Below are 13,515 nucleotides of genomic sequence, written 5' to 3'. Positions count from 1 at the left end.
CTCTTATCCTGACACTCCAACAGGAGCCTTGGCATGAAAATAGTTTATTAGGAAACCAAAATTCATTTAAACTTGATGAAATCCAAGGAGAAATAATCTGCTTGCTCTTTAGTTCAGCTAGAAGTCTTGGAAGCCTTAATTTTCAAAGTTAAAGCGAGGGTATGAGAAAGTTCTGTAAAGAAGTTCACCTTCTTGCTGCCCATGGTAGTGTACACCTGTAATCATAGCACCCAGAGACCGAAGTAGGGTCACACTTCAAGTGTACGGCCATCTCCATGCCATCTCCATGCGAAGACTCGTTTCCAGGAATAGGACTCACTCCTGTTTCTGTCTCAAGGAGGCTTTTAGATAGGGCATGCCATTAGATGTGTGATGGGAGGCTGCACTACTGTAAGGCTAACGAGAGGGAAATGTTATTGTAATGGGGCAAAAGAGCAGAGCGTTCTCAGTTCCTCTCAGCCAGTTTGGTTGGTCCTTCTGGAATACAGCTCTTCACTTGGATCAGCCTCCAACCAGTCTGTAGCGCCTCTCTTCATTTTCCCTGCCCTTCTGTCACTTACTCTTAGAAGACGTCACCTCCCACCATCTTTGCTCTAGACCTAAGAGTCTATATCTTGTCCTATTGTGCTTGAAACACCTGACAGGAGATAACTTAATAACAAAAGCATTTTATCCATCACATTCACTTCTGAACTGATCTTTGTTTTAAAATAGCAGCGTTGACACTTTTACTGAATGTTATCTATAAGAAAACCCAAATACTGCATAAAATGAGTGGTTCAGGCTTTACATTTGGGACCTAATGTCTTATTGTGGGATACAGGGGAGAGGGACACCGTGAAGCACCCTAAGGATAAAACCTGAATGAGCCATTTTTGTGAACTTTTTATTTGACAAAAAATTTGAGGTTTCTTGCCTGCTTTTATTTTTGTTTAAAAAATATGCGTCAACCACCAGAAAAAGCTTAGCACAACTGAAAACTCTTGGCTATTTTTTTACTGAACAGAATTCTTTCTGGGGCTATGATGTGTGTTTCTGTCAGCAGGGATTTACAGGAACTGAACCACAAGGATTTCCTGAGGAGGAGCTCCTACATGCTGTGTCTGAGCTTTCTCCTATTGCTTTTGGCAGCAGTGATCCACTCTAAGACTTCAGATTATACTTTGAGTCTAGTGTTAGTGCTTTCTCTTCAAAAACAACCGAAGCATTTCTGATCTGTTTTGCTTGAACCAAGGGAAAGAGCTATGACATAACAAACCATTTGCCTACCCTCCACACCTCTTTCCAAAGTTACCAGTAATGGGTAATACTGCTCACTATGTGAAAGTAGATCTTTCCATAGATTTAATTGGGTCTTAGACCTAATGGCCCCAGACCTCTAAAAAAATAGTGGTTAGGACAGCTACAATGGGGAGGGAGGGGACTCTACCTTGTCACAAAAGGGGAGAAAATGCATTTTATACTGAATGATCAAGTCTTTGGGGTTTTGAGGTGGAATGTTTTGTTTTTGTTTTTGAGACAGGGTTTCTCTGTGTAGCCTTGGCTGTCCTGGGCTTACTTCATAGACCAGGCTGGGCTCGAACTCACACAAGATCCTCCAGCCTCTGCCTTCCAAGTACTGGGTTTAAAGGCATGCGCCACCACCAACCAGCATGATCAAGTTTTGATGCTGACAGTTTTCACTCTTTTCATGCTTATTCAGCTCATTAGTAAGATTGCGTGTTCCACACTAAGGCTCACCTTTTCCAAGGTAACTATCACTTGTCAACTTTTGCCATGACCGTTTGTACCCACAAGCAAAACACCCATACAAAAAGCAGCATTGCACAAGTCTTCTATTACTCCAGTTTCAGTAAGGAAGGTACCAAATGTCAACCCACTCTTACTTATTTTTCCTCTTGGAATTTTTTAGTTAAATACGCTGCTTACATTATTATTCCTAAAGAGTTTATTGCTCTTTTTAAGTAAAACAAATATTTTAATTTTCACTTTTAATGTATGAGATCATAAATGCCAATAAACAGCTATATAAACAGAAAACAGTCTTTGGATTCTTCAGTTTTTAAAACTATAAAGGTTCTTTTGTTTGAAGAGGGGTACATTATTCTTTATTTGGGTTTTTCCCTCTTCCTTTCTCCCTTCCTTCCTTCCTTCCTTCCTTTTTTTTTTTTGAAGCAGAGTCTCATGTAGCCCAACCTAGCATCAGACCTGCTGTGTTGCTAAGGCTAGTCTTGAACCCATGAGCTACAATTACAGGCTTGTACCATAGTGTTTGGCTTCAGGGCATCTTGATTTGGAGATCCACTGATGAGGATGTGGTTTCTTGAGAGCTATCAAATAATATCTAGATTATTTAGCAATTTAAAAGAAAAATAGCATGTTAGCTGCAACACTTTTAAAGAATTAAGGTGGGGTTAGAAAGATGGCTCAGTGGATAAGAGTACTTACTTCTCTTCCAGGGGAGTTCTCTGCGTTTGGTTCTCAGCACCCAGGTAGTGGCTCACAACCACCTGTAACTTCCTCTCTGGGAGACCAATGTCCTTTCTGCTGTCTGTGAGCTTCTGCACTCAGGTGGTCCATGTAAACTCATGTAAACACACACATACACATAAGTTTAAACATGCATCTTTTTTTAATGTAAAATAACATTTCATTAAAAATGTCTTCTGTGTTCTTAAAATGTACTACAAGGTCTATCTTGGTCAGTTCATCTTAGCTGACATTTGGTTAAACCAAAAACTGTTTCTAATTGTGTGTTGTTGCTTAAAATTTGAATTTTCTTTTGGCTCAAAAGTTATTGAAGCATAAAAGTTAAAATAAAGCTGCAATCTGGAGTTCAATGATAAACATAAAAAATAGAGCTCTGGTGTTCGTTTATGCAGGGTCCAGGTTTATATGTGTGGGGAAGTGGTACAATTTGCACTGCCAATCACAAGTACAAAATGACCTTACATTTATAGATATGTCCCTATCTCTCACCCTCCCCAAGCTTCTTCTCAGAAGAGTACCTGGTCTCAGTGGAGGCTACAATTGGAAGAGGACATAGTAAATTAAGGGCATTGGGTCAAATTTTCCCCATCCAATTTTTTAAGTGCTGCTGTACAAGCAATGGCTTTCCCTTTTTTAAATTATCAGAGAAAATATCAGAATGATTACATTCTGTAACGTGAATATGGTAAGGATTCCAGATTTCCGTGTGGATCAAGTTTCATTGGGTCCTAACCACACTCGTGGGTTTGTGTGTCAGTTGTTTCTGATTGCATCCACTCTGCTGCAGTGGGCGTGACTCTTCTAACAGAGACCATATGGCCTGCAAATCCAGAGCAGCTTCACTTTGATCCATCTTATTTATTATTCTAAAAACAAGCCTGGGGTCTTGTTTTTTGTTTTTGTTGTTCTAATATGTAACCTTTTCAAAAGGTCAAGCCAAAGGAGTGAACGGGTGTTCCTTTGCCAGGCTGAAGACAGAGCAGGGTAGGGCTCACAGTTCAGCTTGAAAATACAGGTTGAGTAACCCAATTGTTTCAGTAAACATTATAGGTGATTTTCGAATGAACTGTTCGGAAGCTGGGGGTACAGCTCAGCTGATAAGGTGGTTGCCTAACACAGAGGCCTGGGTTCTGTGTCCAGCACATGCTAAGTACGAGAAACAGCAGGGGGATCTTGATCAAGGTCATTCTTGCCGCCATAGCAAGTCCAGGCCAGTCTGGGCTACAGGAGACTCTGTCTCCAAAGCAAGCATGTACTATGAAGCCGGTAAACAATCTGAAGCTGAGCATGATGGCACAGGCTCAATCTTAGCACTCGGGAGGCCGAGGCAAGAAGACTGTGAGTTCTGGGCCTTCCAGCCCGTGCTATAATAAAAAGCGTGCCTGAAAGAAAATTAACCATATGTGCTATGGGAAACTTAACAATTGGATAAAGAAATAAGAAACATTTTCCCTTCTACTGTTTAAAATATTTTTCTTAAAAGTGAAATTAAATGGAAGGCATTTGTCTCATATGCCTGGTCTCTTAGACGGAATTCTGTCAAATTCAGAACTCAGGGATATAATCTCAAACAACCTGAATCTAAGTTAGGTGTCTCTCCTCTTTCCATACCATCTCATGTATTCTTGTAATTGTTTGTTTTCTCTGGATAAAGCTATAAGCAAGCTTCTTTGGTGGCTTCTTCATTTAGACCAGTGGTTCTCAACCGTCCTAATGTTGCAGACTCTTTAATGCAGTTCCTCATGTTGTGGTGTCCCCCAGACATAAAATTATTTTCATTTGTACTTCATAATTGTAATTTTGCTACTTTTATTCATTGTAAATATCTGTGTTTTCTGATAGTCTTAGGAAACACCTGTGGAAGAGTCATTCAACCCCCAAAGGGGTTGCTCACAGGCTGAGATCCGCTGATTTAGACTGCTAAGGGGGTGTTCCTCAGTATTTATTTACTGTAATATCTCATAGTGCTGGCTTTTAGCCAAATTCTTTATTCAGTCCCATCTGTCTGGCTGAGTGAATCTATTTTGTCACCTAAATAAGGGGCTAACACTAACAGTGCTATAGTGAGAATGCCCCCGTAGAACTTTTACTGAGATGATACAGAGTTAGCTGCGTCCAAGATATCTGTAGCAAACAAAAGTCATTTATGCCTAACCCAAGCAAAAGGTTTCCTGGAGCTTCTTTTGTGTGTCCAGTATACACATGCCAGTAACAGGGAATATCACAGAGGATTTTCCCCAACCTACATTTTCTGGTTATGTGAGTTCTATTCAGACCCTCCATTAGCAAGAGCCAGAGCTCCGGTGAATAAAAATTAGCTTCTTCCATCAGCTGCTGTAGCCAGTGGTCTATCTGGCCCTTAAAACCTTTCCTTGCCCTACCCCTCTAAGTATGCTCACCATGGCACGTGAGCATCCCAGATTCTAGTCTTTGGCTATTTATGAATAAACTGGAGTGGTTTTGGAGAGTCTGCCTCTCTCTTGCCTAATTTAGATTGGCAGCTCTGTTGCTGCTTTTGTGATTGTGTCTCTCTAACACTGATTTACAGATTTTGGTGTTCTTGCTTGTTTGTTTTGGTTTTGGGTTTTGGTTTTTCAAGACAGGGTTTCTCTGTGTAGCCTTGGCTGTCCTAGACTCACTTTGTAGACCAGGCTGGCCTCTAATTCAGCGATCTGCCTTCCTCTGCCTCCCCAGTGCTGGGATTACAGATGTGTGTCACCACGCCCAGCTTCTTGTTTGCCTTTTAAGATTGGAGTATTCCACTGAATGAAATAAAAAATTAAAAATTAAGATTTATTGTGTGTGTGTAGGTGTTTTACATGGATGTGTGTTTACCAAGTGCATGCCCGGTGCCTGTGGAGATCATAAGAGGCTGTCAGATCCCTAAGAGCTGGAGTTAGTTATGGATAACTGTGAGCTGCCATGGTGAGTGCTGGGAACCAAACCTGGGTGCTCTGTGGAAACACAAGTGCTCTTAACTGCTGAGCCATTTCTCTAGCCCCTGAAAGTTTATTTTACTTTATGTATGTGAGTGTTTTGCATACATTCATGTATGTGCTTGTTGGATTCCCCCACACTGGAGTGACACATGGTTGTTAACCACCATATGGGTTTCCAGGAGTCAAACTCAGCCCTGCCATCTCTCTAGCCCCTCAAGGTTTCTTTTTAACCATGTTACTCAACTTTTACTTTAGAGAAGTTGGAAGGTTAGACTTAATGTTTGCTACTGATCCATGGTAAGTTTCTCAAGAGATTTTCATGCAATAGTAATAGTGTGTTTCTGTTTAATGGAATTGGGTTACTTGGAGTTGTGTGATCACTTTTTTCCAGGGAGACGCCACATACATGTCTAGTTACCCCAGGTAAGGAGCCCACAACAGACCAAAGTAGAGATACCACTAAAGTCCAACTTGGTCAAGCAGCGAGTCTTATTGGAGTTCCTTGTAGGAGTATGGGTGAGAGATTGCTTACAAAGGCAGCAGGAAGCACACGGCGCAGTCTGCAAGCAGCTCAACAGATTGGAGAGTGTTCTTTCCAGGTGGTTTAAAGCCTCTTCCAGACTGTGCTCTGGCTGTTTTCTGCTTCTCCCAATAGTCTAGTCTCAAGGTATTATTTATAGCTCGCCTTGTCTGAGGGTCTTCTTTACACTTCAGTTTTATTTGTCTGAAAGGAGTATCAGCTTTTATTGCTTTCTCTGGCAGGGAGGGGCCTAATGAATTTGGTCAGTTTCAGGGTCTTCCTTAAGATATCCTGTGTTGTTACTCCTTGATCAAAGAGCTTCACTGCAGGGTAGAATGCTTCAATCTTGAAGGAAACTGCTACACAACACTTGAGCCAGGGATGGGACTGTCACTTAGCCTATGCCGTTTTCATATAACTTACAAGTTATATGCCAGGGACTGTTTTAAGTGATTTTTGCCCCTTTTTTGTTTGTTTTTGAAACACAGTCTCACTGTGTAGACCAGGCTAACTTAAAACTCATGACATCTATCTGCCTCTGCATTAAATGTAAATGTCTTGTTTCTTAGGTGTGACAGCTGAAAGTACCCATGGTTTGTAACTAGTAACAGTCAGAGTTGGAATCTGAACCTAAACTTTGCTTCCAGAGTTTTATTTATTTATTTTTGTATGTTGTGAGACAGGGTCTTAACAAATAGCCCCCAATGGCCTTCAGCCTCCCTAATTCTGAAAATACAGGGGTGTTATATCATCCCCATCTTAAGAAGCTTGTGTTTTTAACCACTGTGATCACATGCTTTTTATTTAAAACCATGCTCTTTCATATCTGAGTTGCCTAATATGTGAGTGATAGCTTTTCTTAAAGTAACTGGAGTTTTCTTTGTTGTGTCAAGCATGATAGGTAACACACACATTAGTGCTAAGTGTGTGGCATGTATGCCATTACACATGAGTTATAATGTATATATTTCATTTTTCTTGGCTTTAAATAATAACTGTTTCACTGTAGGTCCTCTCAGCAGTTATCAATAGCCAGTGCCGCCTGTTTTAGAAAGGTCTACTTAAACACAACAAAAAATTGGATTTAAAAATTGCTTAAGAAATCTATTTATAATTCTGAGTTCATTTTTCTTGTTGTTGCTCACTCAAAAAATGTGTGTCTGTTTCGAGCTTTTCCTTTTAGGGTCTTTTTGTTGCAGGTTGGTTGATTTATTGGTGTTCGATGGCATTTTACTATAGCAGATCATTTCACTTCCCATAGGAGAGGCCATAAAAAGTATGGCATAGCTGATGCCCAGGTGTGATTTTACATTTGATCCTAAAACTCTTGAAACATTAGTGATCTTGAAATGTGCCTCATTTCCTGCTTCTTTCAGAATTCTCCACTTTACCAGTACTTACAGGATTTGGGACACACAGATTTTGAAATATGTTCTTCTTTGTCACCAAAAACAGAAAAATGCTTGACAACAGAGGGACCTCAAAAACCTCCCACAAGAGTCCTACCAAAAGTAAGAAACACGCTCAATTTTTATGGCTGGGTCTTCTGTTCTTTATCTTTAATGATTACTTCTACTGTCTTTTAGGGCCAGAGATGTGGCTCAGTGGGGACTGCACTTGCCTCGCCTGTGGCTCACTGGTAGTGTGCTCACCTACCTAGCATGCGCAAGGCCCTGAGTTCAGTTCTTCCTCACACTAGTGAGACTTTTATTTCACAGATAGAGTTGTCAGAGACAAACATCAGCCCTTACTGCTGTACTGGAATTTTTTGTGGGTAATTTATATGATGTGAGGAAGTGAAAATGATTTGAGAAATAAGATATATTACTTTTTAAAGTATTGACATTATTTGGAGAGACCAAAGAAATACACTAAAACCTTAGTTAGAACTTTGCCCATGTTACTTCTCTATTAAGTGGTATGCTCCTTAAATTGTTGTTGTTGTTTTATTCTTTTTTCTGCAGTGGCAGCTTGCCAGAGTCAGCTCTCTCCGTCCGCTGTGGGTGCTGGGTACTGAACTCAGGTGTTCTGCTTGGTAGCAAGAGGCTTTACTGGCTGAGCCATCTTGCCAACCAGTATCTGTTGTTCTTTGGGAGTTTGTTGTTTTGGTGCTGTGGTTTAAACATGGCACTTCTTTATACCAAGCAGACAGATAGCCCACCACTAAGCTGTACACACACACCCAGCCCTACAGGGTTTTTTTTTGGGGGGGGTTGTTTTTGTAAACTTACGTATAAAAATTGAACATAGTTAGGTATTGTTCTGTGACAGTGCACCAAGATGTTGCTACTGAGGTATACGCCCTGGTTCCTGGCCCCTCTTCCTAGTATCCTCATCCCAGCAGAAATCTCGGGAAAGTCAGAGGGCACACACAAGCCAGGTGGTTGACCATAAGATTCTGGCTTAAATGGCAGCATCTACTTCAAGGACCCTGCAGGCCAGGGCACATCTGTCTTGACTCAGCTCACTAGAACTATGCAAGATCAAGCTGGGCGTGGTGGCGCACGCCTTTAATCCCAGCACCTGCAGAGGCAGGTGGATCGCTGTGAGTTCAAGGCCAGCGTGGTCTACAAAGTGAGTCCAGGACAGCCAAGGCTACACAGAGAAACCTTGTCTCAAGAAACCATAAAAAAAAAAACACACACACACACACACACAAAAAAAAAAAACAAAAACAAAAACAAGAACTATGCAAGATCAGCAAATACCTATCCAACCCTCTCTCAAGAGCTCCCTCTTACAAGTTGTTTGGAACTGAATATAGTGTGTTCAAAGCACATTGTGAGAGACTTATCTCAGAGGGAAACTTGGACCAAAGGTTTAAGGATGACTGTGTCCTTGCATAAAGAAATACTCTGTTAATCACTGAAGTAAATGAAATGATTCATGGAGTCAGTACATATAGTAAGCTTCTGTAAATCTCTCTTGAGTCATAATTCCTAGCTCAGAGCTCCTTAAATCTTTTCTACTCATAACCCCTTTTTTGCCCAAGGAATTTTTATGCAACCCTGCTTGTATAAAATGGGTGTACAAATTAAATGCTTTCTGATAACAAATCTTAACAAAATTTATTTTAAAATAATTAACTGTATGCATATGGTTTGACCATGTATTAAAGTCAAACACAGGTGGGCATGGTGGCATATTCCTTTAATCCTAGCACTTGAGAGTAGAGGCAGGTGTGCATCGGAGGCCTGCCTAGTCTACACAGGGAGTTCCAGGCCAGCCAGTGCTACATAATAGAAAGACCCTGTCTCAAAAACATGAAAGACAAAAGCCAGTCTACATACTAGTGAGTTTACTTTTACATGAAGAGGTAAATCTTCACTGAATATTCAATACTGTAGGATGTAGAACATGTTCAATCTTTTCAAAATTTGTTGATATTTCAGTTCTATATTTGTCAATGCTGAGAATGCCTTTTTGCAGGCATGTGGTTAAGACCATTTCAGAAAGTTTAGAAATTATGACCTGACCCCAAACGAAAAATCATACTGAGAAGAATGAGTGTAAGAAAATAATTAAAGTCTTTGTTTTCTGTAATTACCCTCATTCTTTAGTATTCAAGTACCAAAACGGATAACTTTGGGTTGTTTAGTCAATGTTTGCTTTCAGAAATTGCTGGTGGAGCTGCTCATAAGCGTTATAAACGTCACTGAATGGTCTTTCACTTCATTGCTATGAACTGTTTGTGCTGTCTTTTCTTCGTTATGAAGTTCTCTGCAGCAGCAGTATGGACACTCACTTTTGTCTCCATGGCTATTGGTAGAGTAGAAATCAGTACATGACTGTAAGCCTCATTTACTAGCATGCTCAGGAAATGGGGCTCTTAAGTTCAATTACATATTTAATTGGTTAATTAATAAAACTTTTGGCATACAACAGTTTTTATAAAAAGGATTAAAATATCTTTCTGTGCCAGGTGTGGTGGCACACACCTGTGGTCCCAGCACTCTGGGAAGCAGAGGCAGGTAGATAAGTAGGAATTTGAGGCCAGCCTGGTCCAGGACAGCCAAAGCTATACAGAGAAACGCTATCTTGAAAAAAACTTTCTGCTTTAGTATTTTATAACAAAATTATATTAATATTGGGAATTTGGGCCATACTGTACTTTCATTCTGAAATAAATATAATTATCATGTTGACACAGATAGCCGTTAGTATTTCCATGATAAACAGGCTGCGCCATAGTGACTTCTGACTATTTTTTTAAAATCAGATGTACATGTCTCATCTCAATTCCACTGAATTAAACTCTAATTTAAAGACCCAGAAATCAATTGCATAAATACAATTTCTAGGTCATTCTGTGGTACAACTAAAAGGAAGAATAAATGAGGAGGCTGTAACACATTGACAGTGTATAATCTAAATGTTTTTTTTTTCTTTTTCCAATTAAAAATTCTAATTACTTAGAGGTAAGTTGTTTACTGTTTTTTGATCCTTGAGTGTTTAATTAATAATCCTATACAATATCATTCATAATCTCTAGCAAGGCATCCTGCTGAAGCTGACGGAAACCATCAAGGGCTGGCTTTTCTCCTCTCAGCGCTGTAAGAAGGATGAGGAACTCCACAGGCTGGTGAGTGAGTGTTCCTTCGCTCTACCTCGGTCTGTTATGGCCCCGTGTAACAGTGAGAGAGCTGAAGCCTCAAACTCTGTCTTGCTGATGATTCTGATGTGATTAGACTTCAGTAGGAATTCTACAGTAGCTGGTTTAAACAGGGCTTGCTGCTATTGTTCATGTTTCTTATGAAAGGTAGCCAGTGTTCTGGAAGTTACTACTGCCCTTTTTGTTGGACTGCTAATTTACTGCCATCTCCTTCATTGACTGGCATTTCTTTCAGTAAGGAAGGAAACAAATAAAACAATCGGAACAATCAGTCCGGTCCTGAAGGCTGACAAATCACCCTTTCCTAGAGTCAGTATTGATGGTGTCTTTGGTTCCTGTAAAACTCCCTCCCTCCCTCTCTCTGTCTCTCTCTGTTTCTGCTGCGATGTACTTGTTGCTTAGCCAAACCCCTATAGAGGTGCAGTCATCCTTCCAACCTACCAGTGTAAATATGCAGGGTACCCAAAGCATTCAGCTTGCTGAGCTCTCTAGGCTCTCAGAGATGTGCGGGAGCAGGTGTCAGGGTTCTTGGCTGCCCTGGGACCCAGGAAGTATGGTCCTTTTACACTGACTTTTGTAAAGCGGGCATTTACAAAGCTTTCACATTTGACTGGATGCTCCAAATCACATTACAGGATTTGGTCTATTACACCAATGGGAGAAAAGCAAGGTTTAGACAGCTTGGCCTCTAGTACTTAAGTGAATTGTCCAAGAATGTTCAGCAAGAAAATGAGAGAGGGAAGATTTGAACCAAGATCTCCTGAGTCTAAAGTCCTGTTTCCAATAAAACTCAGTCCTCCTGTAGCTTGAATAGTGATGCCTTTTTTAAAAGCTGAAATTACTGGTACCCGTCACATCAGCTTAGCACTCAGATCAGCACTGAACTGGCACAATTTAACCCTAACCTCCCTTGCCAGTCTCACTATTGATATTTTTACCCATGAGTCCAGTCTTTCAACTCCCTTATCCTGAGGGTGGTATGTGCGCTGTTATTCTGCGGTGGAATTCTTTCCTATTTTTTCTCAATCTTTTCAGTAAGTGATCCTAGCTTTGCTGAACACTTCATCCTATTGGGTCTATTTCCTTTACCAGGCTAATAACAATTGCCTATGTTTATGTTTCATAAGTTTTATGTTTTGTGCTTTGGATTTTTTATTTTGTTTTCTTTTGTTGTTGTTGTTGTTTTGTTTTGTTGGGTTTTTTTGTTTTGGTTTGGTTTTTCTGTTTGTTTGTTTGGTTGGTTTTGGTTCTTTAATTATTTCATACATGGTAGCATGCGTAATGCTTTCTGTAGAAACTCTTCTTCATGCTTAACAAAATTCAACCTATTTTTATTTGTTTGTTTATTAGGTTTTTCAAGATAGAGTTTTCTCTGTGTAGTCTTGGCTATCATGGAATTACTCTGTAGACCTGTCTGGCCTCGAACTCACAGAAATCCACCTGCCTCTGCCTCCTGAGTGCTGGGATTACAGGCGTGCGCTCTGCAAATGTCAATTTATTTAATCCTAGGGCTAGGTACTGCTGTTACTCTCTTGGCAGATGAGGAAATTGGCACTGAGATATTAGTAACTTGTTTAAGTTATAGAGCCAAGATCCAGGCCTGGGTACTGAGGTCTGGGCTCTCAGGCTTATTACACATGAGCCTGTTTACCCAGTATCCCACCAGTAGATCCGAGCTCACAGCTGTGCCAGTGACCACTGGGTGCTAAGTTATAGTTAGGTAAGAATAAGTTCTGCCATGCTGGTGCACAGGAGACTGTGTATGAAGCTGTCCAGACATGGTAGACTGCAACCTCAAACAGCAGGGTTCTCCAGCACAGATACCATCAATATACTGTACATTTTAAAAACTGGAAGAAAGGATTGTGGAAATTTGTACTAAATGGAAATGATAAATCTTAGAGAAGATAGGTCTGTTTGACCTGATGTAAGCATCCTACAGTATATATGTACCAAAATTTACATGGTACCTCATTAACAGAATCCCATGTTGTTGTGTTTTACTTTGCTTCTGATTTTGTCTTGTTTTTGTTTGACAGTCTTACTCTGTAGTCCAGAATAGCCTGGGCCTCACTAACTAGCCTGTCTTCATCTAAGACTTGTGGCTGACCTGTTCCATCCTTCCAAGAGCTGAGTTTGCAAGCATCAGTGCCCATGTCCTGCTTAATTTTATGTTCTTGTGTGTTACTTAAAAGACATGGGCCAGGAAGATGCCTTGTGGGGTACAGGCTCCTGCCGGGAAAACTGATGATCTGAGTTGGATCCTAGGATCCATGTGGTGGAAGGAAACAGTGGCCCCTATGAGTTGTGCTCTGATCTCCATGTACCCACACACATACTCTAAGTACTAAATTAATACATTTAATTTACAACCTTTAAACACATAAACAAAAAACAACTACCAAAGACTGAAGCTTTGAAATGAGAATTCTGAGAAGCCACTCAGTCTCTGTGAGTCCACATCACCGGTTACTGTGAGAACTAGCCTCCTATTCTTCCCTCCCCTTCTGCCTTGTGCTCCAGCCGATGGCAGATTCCACACTCACAGCTTAGACTTTCTCCTGTCTGCTGCACCCTTCCAGCCGCCTGGTCAGATTGGCTCATGCTTTCAGACTAGTTCAGCTGTCCCCTCTCGTACGATCTCTGACTTGAACTTCAGTGCTTCCATGTCACCTTTATAGCAGCTACTGTGACCCCCTGCACCTTTTTATGTGGTCATTTACTTTCAGTTTTCTCAAAGCCTTAAGTATAGACACTTCCAGGCTAGGGGTGTGACCAGGTGGCGGAGCACTTGATCTCTCTGATAAAATGTAGTAGCTGCTTTCTGTTGCTGTCACAAAAGCCTGACCCAGGCAGCTTGTAACTGAAAGCATTGACTCTGTCTTGGCTAATGGTTTCAGAGGGCTATAGTACATGAAAGCTCTTCGCGGCTTATTTGTTAAGCAGGGGACAGA

The 13,515-nt window shown here is 40.8% G+C and overlaps 1 protein-coding gene across 6 annotated transcripts in view; it reads left to right on the top strand.

The window, feature by feature from the left end:
* Vezt (vezatin, adherens junctions transmembrane protein) overlaps nt 1-13,515 on the top strand; it is a 60,351-nt gene that overhangs the window by 20,871 nt on the left and 25,965 nt on the right. For 4 of the 6 annotated variants that reach the window (XM_051172703.1, XM_051172701.1, XM_051172705.1 and 1 more), the window contains exons 2-3: nt 7,326-7,460; nt 10,442-10,531. In XM_051172703.1, coding sequence (XP_051028660.1) covers nt 7,326-7,460; nt 10,442-10,531 — 225 coding nt within the window. Of the gene's footprint in view, nt 1-7,325; nt 7,462-10,441; nt 10,532-13,515 lie in introns of those variants that run through there. The other 2 variants (XM_051172702.1, XM_051172706.1) reach the window with 2 other exon arrangements.

The sequence above is a fragment of the Acomys russatus genome, chromosome 31, assembly GCF_903995435.1.
Source record: "Acomys russatus chromosome 31, mAcoRus1.1, whole genome shotgun sequence".
NCBI classification, from domain to species: domain Eukaryota; kingdom Metazoa; phylum Chordata; class Mammalia; order Rodentia; family Muridae; genus Acomys; species Acomys russatus.
Note: the sequence above shows the minus strand (reverse complement) of the source record. Positions and strands in the feature narration are given on the sequence as shown.